The 16,498-nt window shown below is 49.7% G+C and overlaps 1 protein-coding gene across 1 annotated transcript in view; it reads right to left on the bottom strand.

The window, feature by feature from the left end:
* The window catches only part of LOC119461848 (serine-protein kinase ATM), a 754,892-nt gene that overhangs the window by 585,765 nt on the left and 152,629 nt on the right, over positions 1–16,498 (bottom strand). Inside the window, exon 16 of the mRNA XM_037723219.2 lies at positions 7,849–8,040. Coding sequence (XP_037579147.2) covers positions 7,849–8,040 — 192 coding nt within the window. The remainder of the gene's footprint in view (positions 1–7,848; positions 8,041–16,498) is intronic.

The raw sequence follows: 16,498 nt of genomic DNA, 5'->3' as shown, positions 1-16,498 counted from the left end.
GGAGCGGGCTAAGCAGCGCCGGGCCGGCGGGAGTAGCGGACGCGCACGGAGACAGTCGAAGGTGAGGGGCCTACGAGGGCGTTGAGAGGAAGGGCGAGGGGAGCCACCGAAGCGACAGATTTGCCGATGCCAAATCCACTTCCCTGCTGCCCTCCTCCCTCACCTGCGACGGTCCCCGCGCACGCCCGTCGCCTCTTCACAACCACACTCTCTCTCTCTTTCGCCGTGCCTACGCCGCCCGCTCCCTGGTTTCGTTTTCTGCCGTTATCGCGAAGCGAGCGCGGGCGGTTTCGTGGCCCTCGCGCTTGCGCGCCGCGATATTTCACGAATCGCACCGTTCGTACGTCGTGCTATGGTGCACGAATATTTCAAAAATAAGTCCATCTTTTAATTCGAACAAATTTTTGGGCCCCTTCGAGTTCGAATTATCGAGATTCGACTATACATGGAATTCAATGGGATTTAGGTCGGGACCGCGAAAACGCGACGTAGCAGCCGGGAAAACGCAGAAGCGAGGAAGGTAGCAATGGGATTCCACTATTAGAAATCTTTTCTGGTAAAAATGAATTCATTTTTCCTTGATATTTTGTATTTTTTGATGATACGAATTTCGGGTGACACGAATATTTCACGCGACCCCGCGAGATTCCTATCACCGAGGTTTTACTGTATAACGAATTCCTGTATATAACGAAGTTTTTCTATTCCCCAACGTTACTCCATAGAAGTACATGTATTTGAGACCTCTACGTAACGAAGTGGCAGCGGGAGACCCCCTCGATATAACAATTTTCCCCTCCGACAACCTAGAGATTTCGCCCCAAATTTTGTCATTCTTGCGCGAGCAGCAACCGGAAGCACCTTCTCCGCCGCGACGGAATGCGAAGTGAGCGCACGTGTGCGTGCGTGCGTGTGTGACGCGGGCCTGCATCCCTCGACCCGGCGATCTTGCCGCCGCGGGCGTGACCTTTCCCCCTCCTGTCATTCAAACCTGATCCTGCCGCTTGCTGCAGCCGGCTTAGCCCGCCAAGCCGGCTCTCTCTCCTTTTCCAGTTGATGTTGCCGACGCGCTAGTACACGCTGTGACACATCACACTCGATGAGCGCGGATACGCGCTGTCGAACGCCGTCAAACGCTGGCGGCATGTGGAAGCACCGCTGGAGAAGCGAGCGAAGTGACCTTCGTGCTGTTGTCTATCGCTTCAACGCAAACTGAGCACCAAGAACACACAGCACACACAAAGCTACGAGCCGCCGACGCACCTGCCCCAACACAGATCGCTTTCAAGATACAGCCGGCGCGACCGCGTGCCGCCGCGCAGTACGCAGTTGATGCCAGAGTACAGTACAGCGCCGCCCCGCTATCCCTCCCCCCTCGCTCTTTCGCTGGTGCCTTGAGCGCAACGGAAGAAGGCGCGCTTCCTCCCTGCTTTTCTTGCGCGCGCTAGATTTAGACGCGGTTGTCGGCTCCCCTCGCACGTTTTCACTTGCACATACAGCATACGGTGCGCGGCGACTGCGTTATCGTCCTTGGACCCTTCTACGGAATATCTATGAGCCAAAACCAATTTTAGAGCCACAACGCGTCATAGACACCATCTTTATATAGCAAATACGGATCTCAAGGGCGATACTTTTGCTGGCGGAAACCGAAAATACATCATAGTTGTTGCCCCCGGCATTTTGGGCAGCCAATGCCATCTTCAAGCTACTAAGCCAAGCGACATGAAAAGTCAAAATGGCCGCTCGGGCCGGCGCGGGGTGGAAGCTCGCAACGTATGATGCGGGAACGGTCCCACAGTTACGACGCAACAGCGGGGTTACCATTGCATTGGGTTCTATGGGAGCTGTGCCGGGACCAGCCGAAAACGACGTAACAGCCGGGAAAACCCAGCCCCTGGGAACGTAACAGCGGTGTTCTACTGCAACACTATATGACGCTATGACGCCATCGTGACGCTCGCTCTTCGTTTCCGATGCCTCGCGCTTGTACGAAACGACGCGCATCCACGCATCCGGTACATGGTGTGACATTCCAAGGATGAGTGCCTCGACGAAAACGGAAAACGGGTGCGCGTTACAATTAAGGGCGCATTAGAATCGAGTAAATACGGTAAGCGTTTCTTTTTCAAATTTTTGTGCCGAACCTGCATATAACGAAATCCTCTTTATAACAAAGTTTTTCGGGAATTTGTCAATTTCGTTATATCCAGGTTTAACTGTATTTTCAAAGAACACTGCCGGGAACAACTTTCGATAATTACTTATCGACTCGACAGCATAAATTTATCTAAACCAGAAAAAACAGAACTTGAACAATTCATCGAAACTAGAGAGGAAAACCTAGCAGATAAATACCAACATAAAGGTATTGGAGCCGCAGATCCACCTAAGAATACCCCTACAGCACATAGCTCCATCAATAGTGCTACGAGCGAGCATCCAGAGCACTGCAGCAACGTAGTAGACATATCACAGAGCTTAAATCCCGATGAAGTTAATCTCCTCAAACGTGGTCTAACGTTTTGTCCCACGAACAACACAGCAAATGAGTATGAACTCCACAGAGATATAACCGAGTTTTCAAGACGCATGCGCATCAAGGAATTCTTTTTCGATAGGCCCGACATAGGAAAACATGATAAAGACTCTCTGAGACCCCCTAGCACGTGGACACCGGAAGCCGAACAGTGCCCAGACCTTGATCTATACATAAAACTAATCTCAAAGGAAATTCCAGAGTCAACGAGGCATTGCCGCAAGCGAAAAATTTGTCCACCGCTGAACACAAAATTCTTAAAGAACTCGCGGAAAGAAAGGATATTGTAATAAAACCAGCAGACAAAGGCGGCAGTATCGTAATCTGGCCAATAAAAAAGTACAAAAATAAAGCCTTTGAACAACTGAGTAACCACGCCCATTACACAAAAGTCGACTCTAACCCAACATCGGTTTACAGCAACCTTGTCCAAAGTACAATAGCGCAGCTGCTGTCCCAGGAACTAATCACCAAGTCTGAATATCGCTTCATGATGCTCAATAACAAAGAAGCCGGCCGCTTTTATCTCCTTCCTAAAATACATAAGGTTCCCGTAGAAGAAATATTTACAGCAGAAATCCCAGGCAGGGCTGTAGTATCAAATAACAACACACCGAGTCACTATCTAAATTATTAAATCACCATCTGTCAAACATCCCAACCACCCTACCATCATTTGGTCAAGATACGCCCAACTTCCTTCGAATTATCAACTCGATTAACGCTAACCAAATTCTCTCCGACCATGCTATTCTAGTAACTTTAGATGTTTCTGCTCTTTATACTAACATACCCATGCGGGAAGGAATTGAAGCCGTGTCGAAGTCCCTCGCAATCAATCCTCAAGCGCATGCTCCCGAAGTTTACCTGTCACTTCCTAGAGTTAGTTCTTACCCTCAACTATTTCGAATTCGATTCTATTCACTACCTACAAACTTTCGGCACAAGCATGGGAACACCATTCGCTCCCACGTATGGCAACATTTTCATGGGACAGCTTGAAGCAAACCTGATAAAATCATACCCTTTAAAACCCCACACCCACCTGCGTTACATTAACGACATATTCATAATATGGGAACACGGCACAAACGCGCTAACCGACGTAATTAGCTATTTCAACCGCTTTCACCCGAGTATTAAGTTTACTGCTCACAAATCTCCTAGACAGATCATCTTCCTCGACATGACGGTTTACATAGAAAACTGAGAACAACACTTTACCATAAACCTACGGATAGCCAGCAGTATTTAGACTAAACCAGTCATCATCCCCGACATTGCAAGCGAGGAATTTTTGTCGGGCAAGCGAAACGAATAAGAAGAATCTGTAGCGACGACAACGATTATATCCACCACCTAAATGACCTTAAAGTAACGCTAGCGAAACGAAACCATCCACAAATTCCTCTCGACCAGGCTTATGAGGTCGCGTCAAGATTAGAGAGGCAGTCGGCATTAGCTCAGAAACAACCTATACCAAAATCTGATAGAACAGCAGCCTTTATAACAAAATATTCTAACGCTCTCCCAAACATAAACAACATCCTACAAAAATCCCACCCAATATTACCAAGTAACGAGCGTCTGAGAAAAGCGTTCCCAGATGTACCAAGGGTTACCTATCGCCGCAACAGAAACATTAAAGACATGTTAGTGCATGCAAAAGTCAGCCAACATCATTCCCCCGTTATAAAAGCATGTTCTCGCCCCAGGTGCAAAACCTGCAAGCACCTTCAAAGTGACCTTAAAATTAAAAGTACCGCAAATGGCTACACACATGAAGTGAAAACTAGCTGTACTTGCACTTGCTCCGATGTAATTTATATGCTTGAGTGTTCCTTCTATAAGAAGCAATATATCGGAGAAACGGGACAATCAGTGAACATCAGTGACAATCAGGAACATCGCGCGGACACAGGTAAAAAGCTTCCCAAAGCCGTCGCCAAGCATTTCAACCTATCAGGTCATAACTTTGATGAACTTAAACTCTACATACTACAGTCAAATTTTCGTTCTGCACGAGACAGGAAATATAGAGAATCGTACCTCATTCATAAGTTCAAGACATTTCAAGCAATGGGCATGAATGTTTCAAAGGGAGCTTTAGAATCTATTCGCTATGCTAAATTGCAAAGCATAGGCAACAACACTTAGTTATTGTTCATTGAGTTGCTTAGTTTTTCTCTTTTTTTTCGTTATTCGATTGTCAATAATATTCCAACCTCCCTCTGCTTCCATTCAATCCTTGCGTTCCGTAATCTATATATCTAACCCCCCCCTCCCCCCCGCTTTACTTTTTGTTTGTGCACCCGAACACCATTTTTCTGCTGCTACTTTTATTCTCCCTGTCAGACACGATGGTTCACTGACCTCCAGCGGAGCAGACACCCCCTCCCCCCCGTCGTCCAGACCCCTTCTATGAAAAGAGGAACCTGCCATGAAACGTTAACCAGCTCATACACAGCGCTGTGTCAACCTCCTCCGCCGACTCTCAGTAGTGCATTATATTTATTTTCAATTCTACACCCTCGCCGCTAACACACTCTCGCTCGTTACCTCACCCACCCGCCTCACCTTCTTTTTCCTTTAGAAGAACCCTACCTATATATACTGTGCCGAGGAGAGCATATGTCGCCTTGAAGAAGACAAGTCCACTTGTCGAAACGTTGGCTCCTGCTCTCACCTTGTTCTCGTGTTAATCATCAGTCCCTCCAAATAGGATCGTAACGGCCGTTATAGCGCCCGTAATGATGAAGCAGCTCTTGTTTGTCGTGAGTGGTTGGCCCTTGTCACTGTGGCGTTCGCAACATTAACTATAAACCCCATTAAGCAAACTCGCGTGCAAAGGCGACAAGCGGTGTGATGGAGATGGCTGTCAGGTCCCCTCTTGCAAGTCGAACCCCATGCAAGCAACAGCTTTCAGCGATGTCTTCGCGGTGTTGCCAGCGCGAGAGCAGCAAATATGCAACGAAAGTGGCGCCACACATGCTCTAATAATTTAAGTTGATTTGTTTAACTGTACAGAGCAGCACAAAATATTTCTGAAGGTCTTGCGGTAGGTTTTTTATCCTAACAGATATCAAAATTCGGTCGTTCAGTCGTTCTGTGCTACAACCTGTAGTACTTGACTGATGCACATCCTGTTCCGGCTTCGCACTATTAGCTAGTCGCTCATCACACTTCTGGGCAATGAGCGATGAATTCTATACAGTGTAGACCGCTTATAACGTAAGTCGCCGGAGTTGCGAATATCCGCACTATAAGCAGTACCGCACATATGCACCAAAGAATAACCGCACCAAAGCAACAATTTTCAAGGCCCGCACATATGCAAAACATGTGCACCGAGCCGCCACGCGTATGCGACAGTCGAGGAATGCGGCTAGAAAGTTTGCATTCAATTAACAGTCGAATCTCGGTAATTCGAACCAAATCACGCGGCGGCGCCTCCGACCGGCATTTCTCCGGCACCACCCCTCAATGTCGCGCACGAACAAAAAAAAAAAAAAAAGAAAGAAAGAAAACAAAAATGCGGCGAAACTTTCACCCTCTCTCAAATGGCAAGGTCGCCGATTCTGCATTGCGCCGGAACATGCGTGTACGTGCCGACGTCTCAGCCACGCTACCGTAGCCACGCGTAGTGAATGGCAGTGAACCCTTTTTTCTCCTTTATGCTTCCTCTACTTTCTAGTCACGTGTTGACCTTGTACGTTGCGGCTACGGTGCAAAAGGAAGCAGCGGCGCTGTCTCAGGCCGGCCAACGAAACTGCCCTCCCCGCCGGCAAACGCCCGCTTCCCTATAACGGCAGAAAACGAAACTTCGGGCAGCTGGCGGCGGGCCGGCTGGAGCGGCGCGGCGCCTGCGTGGCGGCGGGCGCGCACGGTGACAGTCAAAAGTGAGAGAGCTAGGAGGGAGGGCGAGGGGAGCCACCGAAGCGGCGGAGTTGCCGAGACGAAATCCGCTTCCCTGCCGCCCTCCTCCCTCACATTCCACGGTCTCCGCGTGCGCCCTTCGCCGTGCCGTGCCGGTACTGCCTGCTCCCTGAAGGTTCGTTTACTGCCGTTATCGTGAAGCGAGCGTTGGCCGGCGTTGGCAGTTTCGTGGCCCTCGCTCGCTATGCGCGCCGTGATATTTCACGACTCGCACTCAAGATTCTGGTTTCAGCCTCACTGGCTTTTCGTTCGTAGCACGTGCCCTTCTCCTCCACTTCGTCTCTATTTCTTCCTCGAGCACTCCTTGGGGCGCCCGTTTGAGGGGAGCGTTCGCCGTCTCCGCTGACTTCCGTACTCCCAGGCAGCCGTGCTATAACCGGTATTTCGTTTCCCGCAACTGCACTATAAGCGATACGTGTATACATGGAGTGCATTAACGGGAGTCTGAAAAGACCGCACTATAAGCGGTTACGTTATAAGTGGTCTATACTGTATTTCCAGAAGCAAGCGATCGAGCGACAAGAACGAGCGGTCTGCTCCCCCGACGGCCCATTTCGTTGCTCGAAGCCATCGTTCGTCACTGTCACAGACAAAATCACTCAAATAGTGATTTGGCTTGAGGTTTGGCTTAAGGCTTTGCAGTGCGTCTTGGGCGCTCTGCCAGTGCCACGATCACCGGCGAAGGGAGGAGTACGTGCCACACGGGCACGCTCCGCATATGCGCCAGCCAGCCGTGAACAAGAACGTGATCACAACCTGCAAATGATTGTTTTACAATAAAACAAATTTGGAGTAACGACGTGTCATTATGCATTGGCCAGCGGCCGCTAAAGCGGCATCTACCTAACTGTCAACTCCTCTCGTCTTTGTCTCATAGGTGTATTTATACGCTTGCAATGCTGAACCAACTAGGTTTGTTGATCTACCTTGTTCAAATAACCCGATGTGAAGCCAAATACGTCCAAACTACTGACAGTTCGATGCCATTAAATAATGCCTGCCAGGACTGGTTTTCCGAATTACCATCATCACGACGAGTAACACGAGAACAAGGTGAGGGCAGGAGCCAATGTTTCGACAAGTGGACTTGTCTTCTGCAAGGCGACATATGCTCTCCTCGGCACAGTATATATAGGTAGGGTTCTTCTAAAGGGGAGAGAAGGTAAGGCGTTTGGGTGAGGTAACGAGCAAGAGTGTGTTAGCGGCGAGGGTGTAGAATTGAAAAGAAATATAATCACTACTGATAGTCTGAACGTTGGCTTCAGCTCTCACCTTGTTCTCGTGTTACTCGTCGTCTTGAATCGCCATCTCCCGCATTCCCCTTGTTTTCCCATCATCACGACGAGCTTTTACTGTAGCCTCTAGGCACTCACCGGTGTTGCTCGAAGGGTGGTGAGCAGGCAGTCGTCGAGCTCCTGTGGCAAGGCACCCAGCAGCCATGCACAGGCCGGGGCTGGCCCCCCCTCCACGTAAGACAGCAGGGCCTCCAGCAGGCAGAGCCAAGCAGCATCCTTCCAGCACTGCTGCTGGTGCACCAACTTCTCCGTGCAGTCCCGCAGGCAGCTCTGCAAACACAAAGGGGACCACCTCGCTTGCCTCCAAAAATAGTAATTTTCATTGTCCACAAAACATTTTATGTGTTCCACGCATGCACAAAGTGCAATTTTTATTCCCCACAACACATTTTATGTATTCCACGCATGCATTTTTATATGCATCACTCGCATGATGCAAGTTGAAAAAGCCTCTTTGTACTTCCCGCACACTCTATGATGTAAGAATAACGGCGAATAGGAAGCAAGGCGACATTTATTACAGTAGCAGAGTGCCTTCGGCTAGTGTCACCAAGACTAAATTAGTGCTAGGTGACGCCTGCCTGAGAAGCATGGCTTTCCTTCAAAGGAGGCAGGCATTCCAAGAAGAACAAACACAATCTATTTCGTCCAACACTGCACAAATGCAGGCATCTCCCTCCCCACTTATCACATGGTTTATAATTCACAATTGCAGAGTTGAGGAGTCATCATACCCAAAAAAAGAACAAGTTTCATGTGAAACCATTGATCAGCGTACTGGCGCCATAACTCGTTTATTAAGGTGAAAAGCCTTAAGTGCCTCGTGGCGCGATGGCCTCAAAAGAAACACGGCATCTACTCGAGTGGTTGTAAAAAATCACGTGACCTTCTCCGAGCGAGCGCGGGGTGAAGAGGAGAACAAGCGGCGCATGCACACAGGAAAACAGGTGTTGCGTTACTGAGGTCATGCGGCGGCGGTTGTGACGACAGTCAACTACAAAGCAAGAGAGACGCCGACGGAAGACGCTCGCCTCGGGCATAGCCGATTCTTGCATTTGGGGTAGACCGAGGATGCTCACCAAGCGAGAAACGAGGTGCGACGTGCAACCGCGAGCGCTGCTCTACCCTGCCGATAGAATGCAACGTAAAGATGTCTGTCCCCTCAATCGTATATAACTTAATGCATTAGTAGTGTGCAGCAGACTTTCGCCTTCACCCTCCGCAGTAGCTCAGTCGGCTAAGGCGTTGCGCTGCCGAGCACGAGATTGCGGGATCGAATCTCGGCCGCTGCGGCCGCATTTCGATGGAGGAGGCAAAATGCAAGAACGCCCGTGTGCTTGCGTTGTAGTGCACGTTAAAGAACCTCAGGTGGTCAAAATTAATCTGGAGCCCTCCACTACGGCGTGCCTCTAATCAGAACTGGTTTTGGCACGTAAAAACCCAGAAAGAAGAAAGGCTTTTGCCTTCATGTGTTACAGGAGTGTAACATGCTACCGAATTTTATTATTTTCACACGCTTTTGTAGAAACTAGGGGTGAGCAAATACTCGAATATCATCGAATAGAATAGTGAGTGTTCCAATAATTCGATTCGCGAATCAAACATATGCGATCAGATTTTTCAAATGTTCGGTATACAGTTTAACCTGCTTATAACGAACCTCCATATAACGAATTCCTGGATATAACAAAGTATTTCCATTCCCCGCCGTTACGCCGTAGAAGCACACGTATTTGAGACCTCTACATAACGAAGTGGCAGCGGGAGACCCCCTTGAAATAACGAATTTTCCCCGCCGACAACCTAGAGATTTCGCCTCAAATTTTGTCATGTTTGCGCGAGTAGCAACCGGAAGCACCTTCTCCACCGCGACGGAATGCGAAGCGGCCGCGTCGCGCTTGGCGCGCTCGAACTCGCGGCGACTGCAAGGCAAGAGCGAGCACACGTGTGCGCGCATGCGAGCGTGCGCGAGGCGGGCCTGCATCCCTCGACCCGGCGATCTTGCTGTCGCGGGCGTGACCTTTCCCCCTCCTTTCATTCAAACCTGATGTAGCCGAAGAAAAAAAAAACGTTTTTTTTTTTCAATGTGCTGGCAGTGCCACTCTTTCGTTACTGCGCAAGTCTCTGCGCTTCACTTCACTAACCTGACACTAGGTGACTCTGTACATGCTACGACGCCATTGTGTCGCTCGCTCTTCGTTTCCGACACCTCGCGTTTGTGCGAAACTACACACGTCCACGAATCCAGTACCTGGTGTGACATTCCAAGGATGAGTCCAGCACCTCCGCGAAGGAGGTGCTGGACGCCATCGACCTTTTGTGCCGTGCCACGGGCTCGCAGGACTATGACGGAGCAGCATTGTGTTCATTGATGTCGTACGAACAGTCAGTGCTGCCATCCATCATGAACAAACAACAAAGCAAGATCACGCAGTTTTTTACCGCGAAATGAATGCACTGGGTGAGCTCTGCCGTTTGTTACCCTTTTGTTTACTTTAAGCGTTTGTTTTTCGAATTTTCGTGCCGAACCTGCATATAACAAAATCCTTTTTATAATGAAGTTTTTCGGGAATTTGTCAATTTCGTTATATCCAGGTTTAACAGTATTCAGTGTTGAGACCTACACAGCGCAACAGCTACATGTGTTGTGGAGCCACTCATGCTCGACGCAAGCCAGCGCCTCACTGTTGTTCTTGGCACACAAGGAGCACAGAGTGCACCACGAACGGGCCCGCCCCAGGTCCACGCAGTCTGGACTTGTCCCTGAGCGAGCACTTCTGCCCTACCACATGCGCTCCACAAACACAGCGCCCAGACACCAACAGAGAGGACACCAACAAGAGCAGCACATATTTTGGAGTGCAAAGGCATGTGCAAGGATTGGGCCGATTAGCCGCCAGAAGGCACATACGGGGCAACAAACTTGACGCTGCTTCAACAGCAGTCAGTTTAACCCATACGGGCAATCTCGGGACTGATCACTTATCGGAAACCCATACGAACATATCAGCTGCAAGCATTCCGCGAAGGCTTGCAACCCGTTAGTACATCAGCCAGCAGTGAATTTGTCATGGCCACACTGCCTAGGCCAATAGGACTAATCGGCACTGCTTCGTCAAGCATCACGCTAAACCTGACAGTTGGAAGGTACCTGATGTTTACCGTCGGCACTAAGGATGCACCAATGATGGCTAAGTGCAGGTCACGTGAATCAAATGATGCGCAGTCCGCGCTTTCATCTCTCACACAGATTGGCCTTACGATAACCAACCCTAAAAAAAAAGAAAATCCCTTCTCTATTTTAGAGCAAAACTGGAAAGCAATACTTTCTCTGCAATAAAAATTGCCATAAAACACAGGCCCACTCTTAAACCGAGAAGTTCACTGTCACGGGCTACATGGGTGTAACCTAGAAGTGGCAACAACTATGGTGAAGCCACAACAGCTGCATGCAACCAGCACGTATGGCAGCATGCAACGAACTGACTTTAGTCCATACACAAAGGTGCCCTCCCACACAGTGCCTAAGTGGCACTAGTAACTGGTTACACCTACATCGTAATGGACGAATGGTGCAAATGAAGGTACCAGACTGATGTATGCAGAATACGTGCTACGAGCGGACTATACAAGAGATTTAGACACTTGCGAATATCTGTGGCAAGCAGCAACAAATATAGGCCTTAACACTTTCCTGTCCGCGGTAAAATAGGCGGTGTTTGTGTATAGTCTAGTAAAGAATTCTTTTATTGCGATAGCAATTATATGGACACTTCAACCGGATTTCTGCCGTCGCCGTGAGGTTTCCTATAGATAAAATCTTCGGCGCGCGCCGTATGCCCGAGCGGAAGCGTGCGGGGACCCGCGCTATCATGGGGAGCGAACGCACTCAATCACCCACGCGCAAGCAAGGAAGCGGGAAGCCAGCGCCGGAGGGAGCGCGGGGGGGGGGGGGGGGGGGGGGGGGCGCACTTCTACTCTGCCAACAACCGTGCTCGTCACTCGCTCTCCCGCACCGTCTCTTATCTCCACACGACTCTGACCTTTATGCGCCGTGCATTCGCCACTCAGTTTCCGTTGAAGCGACAAACCGCACGTACCTTCGCCCGCGGCGGCGTATGCGCTCGCTGCCCGCGTTTTGATAGTTGTTGTCTCCAGTGATTCAGTGTGATCTATTCATGTTTGTTTGTACGCGCTCACACCATGCTTGTTCATTCAGCTAGTAATAGTTGGGCCACATTTTCCAACACACGCTACACATGCAATGCTGCCCGGATCGGCAGTGCAGCACTACAGGTGTGTCCCTTCGCACACGCTGCCCACGGGAAGCGCTTCTCATCAACACCACCGTTTCACACGCGCCTTCTCATGGTCATCGAGTCTCTCTTCATGTCGGTCTACTTACGCCGCAAGCACACCTGCTTACTTAATCAGCTCATGTTTACTACAATTCATATTGCTACCAAAGCCGCTCACCTTACTTCGTATGACATTGCTGTGTTGGTGCAAGGCACCGTGCGCGAGCTAAAGTCCTAGGCACAAAGGTGGCCGGCGGACCAGAGAAAAGCACGCACGTTATCAGTGCTGACCCGGAGGTAAGTGACCCGTGCTCCATCCTGAGCAGCCGACAGCGGCCGCACTGTGATGTGAGCACCCCCATCGCAAAGCAATCGCGAGTGATGCGCCACCGCCGACAACCGCCACAAGTGGAGGGAAGAGGCGTAGCGACAACAGAACAGGTAAATGGTCGCGCCAATCGCGCCGGTGCATACCTTAATCCCCACAAAATAGACAACCAGGAGTCATAAGAAAGCAAGTGAGAGAAACAGAGACAGTAAATTAGATGCAAAGAACGGAAACAAATTTACAGAATTACAATTACAGATTTACAAGAATGAGAAGAAAGAAATTCGAAGGGAAAAACTGTAAGATAACACGAAGGGCAGTGCCTCGCTATTTGAGGCTCGAGTCGCTTGCATAAGGACAAAAACATACCGGCGCAAATATTTGCAACTAGATGAGGCACGTGTATGCTGCATTAAAGATCCGGAGACCGCTCAGCACATCCTTATAGAATGCGAAGAGATTCACCCAGCGAGAATCATAGGTAACGTAACACTTCCAGAAGCACTTGGATTTAAAGGGACTGACAATGGTGCAACGAAAATCTCACCCTCGCTCGGTAGTGTTCACACCTGCAGCGGTTACTTCAAAAAGCGCATGGATATATTGTAAGCAGAATTTTTCAATCTGAGCAGCCTCTAAAAATAAGAGTCCCTCCTTCAGCAACACTGAGATGTGATAGCGATGCCGACAGTCCGCCTCACAAATTGTGAAAACCGCCCATCATTCTGCTTTCACAGGAATGAGTGCAACTCTGCTTAACCACCTGGGTTTCGACATTTTCAATCACCTTTGAAAATATAAAGCTGGTTTTGCATTGCCGTACAGACCTTCTTATACTTGCATCGCATTGTTCCCCAAGTACACGCCATGGCTGGCTGGCCCCCCTCGTCGCTATTCTCAAGCCAACTCACCGGAAACGAAGGCAAAAACAGCACCACTTTTCTACTCACTACAAACGAAGGCCTATCTGCACACTGCAAGTTAGAGAAACCTTATAACAGAAAAAGTGTACTGCATTTCAATACTAATAAAAAGACCAGGAACCGCATACATTAATAGAAAGTCACGTGGTAGACCTCACATGCATCTTCATGTTGTTGCCGCGTGGGGTGCCAAAGGTCATTTCTCGCAGCTTTTAGTGAAGAATTGAAAATATAAATTCACGTTTATTGAGAAAAACATGACTTGCTATAACCAGTACGATAGGCAATCTTTCCATCAGCAAGGTTATCTTGATTCATGTTCTTAGCAGTTGTCTGTCCCTTTAAAGTGGATGGAAGCATCAACTGGTCAGCAGTCAATATAATCAATATAAGTTTAGAGTATCGGTGGAAAAAAGCAGCGAAGAGATTGATACGACCAGATCTGTTAAAGGCATAGGTAGCGGCAGAAGGTAGATAGAAAAGTTTTGAAGCGGGAAAAAAGATTAAGGAGATGTATACAAGAATGCTAGAATGAAAACATATACAGTAAAAGCTCGATGATACGAATCTCACGGGGTCACGAAAAATATTCGTATTAGCCAAAATTCGTATCATCGAACCACAATTAAAACTACTGTCGAATCTCGATAATTCGAACTCGAAGGGGCCCGAAAATTTGTTCGAATTAAAAGGACGTATTTTTGAAGTATTCGTGCACCATAGCACGATGCACGAACGGTGCGAGTCGTGAAATATCTCGGCGCGCAAGCGCATAGCAAGCGCGGGCCACGAAACTGCCCACGCCGGCTAACGGTCGCTTCCCGATAACGACAGAAAACGAAGCTTCCGGGAGCGACCGGGCGGCGCCGGCACACGGGTGCGCGCGGAGACCGTCGAAGGTGAGGGAGGAGGGCGGCAGGGAAGCGGATTTGGCCGCGTCAACTCCGCCGCTTCGGTGGCTCCCCTCGCCCTCCCTCTCAACTCCCTCGTAGCTCTCTCACCTTCGACTCCGTGCGCGCCCGCCGCCGTGCTGGCGCCAGCTTATTTTAGCTGCCCCCTGAAGTTTCGTTTTCTGCCGTTATCGGGAAGCGAGCGTTTGCGGGCGTGGCAGTTTCGTTGGCCGGACTGTGCCTCCGCCGCTGCTTCCCTCTGCGCTGCTGCCGCAGCGTGCAAGGTCAACATGTGACTAGAAAATAGAGGAGAAGGGTTCACTGCCATTTTATCCGCGTAGCTGAGACGTCTGCACTAGTGTGTGCTAGAATACGGTTGTCTAGAACACTCTAGTCGGCACGTACACGCTTGTTCCGGCGCGATGCAGAAACGGCGACCTTGCAATCTGAGAGAGAAGGAAATTTCCGCCGCGGGTTCTTTTTTTTTTTCCCGTTCCTTCGCGCGCGGCATTGAGGGGTCTCTATGGCGGTGTCGGAGCAATGCCGGTCGGAGGCGCCGCCGCGTGATTTGGCGCGCTGCTAAGAGCATTGTCGGTGCGCGGTATGTTCGAAATAGGCGTGTTCGAATTTGCTTGCTTCGCGGTGACGTTGAACGAAAGCACGTTTTTCATGATAGTCTCGCTGTGCAACAATTGTGCTCAGTGTTGACGTTGCGAGGCCTAGCTCCTTAGCCAACTCCGTCCGCTTCCTCTTGGGATCCTCATCGACCTTTCGAAGAATGTCTAATTTATCTTTAAAGGAGAGTGGTTTCCGCTTGCGAGACATAGCTCGCTGCGACTAAGCAAAATGGCAGAAACACAAAGAACGCAGCCCGAAGCGCAGCAGCCACTCCATCTGACGGCTCGCAGAAAAGGAGGAAAAGTACAAAAGCACCAAAAGCGCCACCGCTTCAAACTCTTCGCGCCCAGTCGCGGAGTCCGCGCTGTCCGGCGCCGCGCCTCTGCACCAAAAGAGAAGGAGAGAAAGCGCGTGACTGCGCGCTGTTCTCTTTCGCGGCCGTCAGTGGGGCGGCGTTTATTCGTATCAACCGACGCAGGCTGAAAATCGATTCATAACAACCGTTCTCTAGCACGTTGCAAAGTAATGGGGCTTGGCCGGGACCACAGAAAAATTCGTATCATCGGAAAATTCGTATTAGCCGTGATCGTATTATTGAGCTTTTACTGTATAGCAAACTGTCGTGATTATAAGAACGACACGACCTTCGGCTGGGCTGGCAACGAAGAGCCCTGCGCTGTTTATTGTCATGTTATATACAGTTAAACCTGGATATAACGAAATTGACGAATCCTCAAAAAACTTCGTTATAAAGAGGATTTCGTTATATGCAGGTTCGGCACTAAAATTCGAAAAAGAAACGCTTACCGTATTTACTCGATTCTAACGCGCCCTGGATTATAACGCGCACTCGTTTTCCGTTTTCGTCGAAGCACTCATCGTTAGAATGCCACACCAGGTACTGGATGCGTGGACGCATGTCGTTTCGCACAAGTGCGAGGCATCGGAAACGAAGTGCAAGTGTCACGATGGCGTCGTAGCGTCGTATAGGGTTACAGTAGAACCCTGCTGTTACATCGTTTTCGGCCAGTCCCGGAACAGCTCCCATAGAACCCAATGCATTGGTAACCCTGCTGTTGCACCGCAACTGTGGGACCGTTCCTGCATCATACGTTGCGAACTGCTACCCTGCGCCGGCCCGAGCGGCCATTTTGACTTTTTATGTCACTTGGTTTGGTGGCTTGACGATGGGATTGGCCGCCCAAAGTGTCGGGGGCGACAACTATGACGCATTTTCGGTTTCCGCCAGCAAAAGTATGGCCCTTGAGATCCGTATTTGCTATCTAAAGAAGGTGTCTATGATGCGTTGTGGCCCTAAAATTGGTTTTGGCTCATAGCTGTTCCGTATAATGGGTGATAACGCAGTCGCCGGGCGCCCTATGCTGTATGTGCGAGTGAAAACATGCGAGGGGAGCCGACGACTGCGTCTAAACCTCGCGCGTGCAAGAAAAAAATCAGGGAGGAAGCGCGCCTTCTTCCGTTGCGCTCGAGGCACCGGCGAGGGGGGCGGGATAGCAGGCGGCGTTGTACTGTGGTCTCCCGCTGCCACTTCGTTACGTAGAGGTCTCAAATACATGTGCTTCTATGGAGTAACGACGGGGAATAGAAAAACTTCGTTATATCCAGGAATTCGTTATATGGAGGTTAGTTATAAGTAGGTTTAACTGTATA

Source organism: Dermacentor silvarum, chromosome 8, assembly GCF_013339745.2.
Source record: "Dermacentor silvarum isolate Dsil-2018 chromosome 8, BIME_Dsil_1.4, whole genome shotgun sequence".
NCBI lineage: Eukaryota > Metazoa > Arthropoda > Arachnida > Ixodida > Ixodidae > Dermacentor > Dermacentor silvarum.
This window is presented reverse-complemented; position numbering and strand designations above follow the sequence as displayed.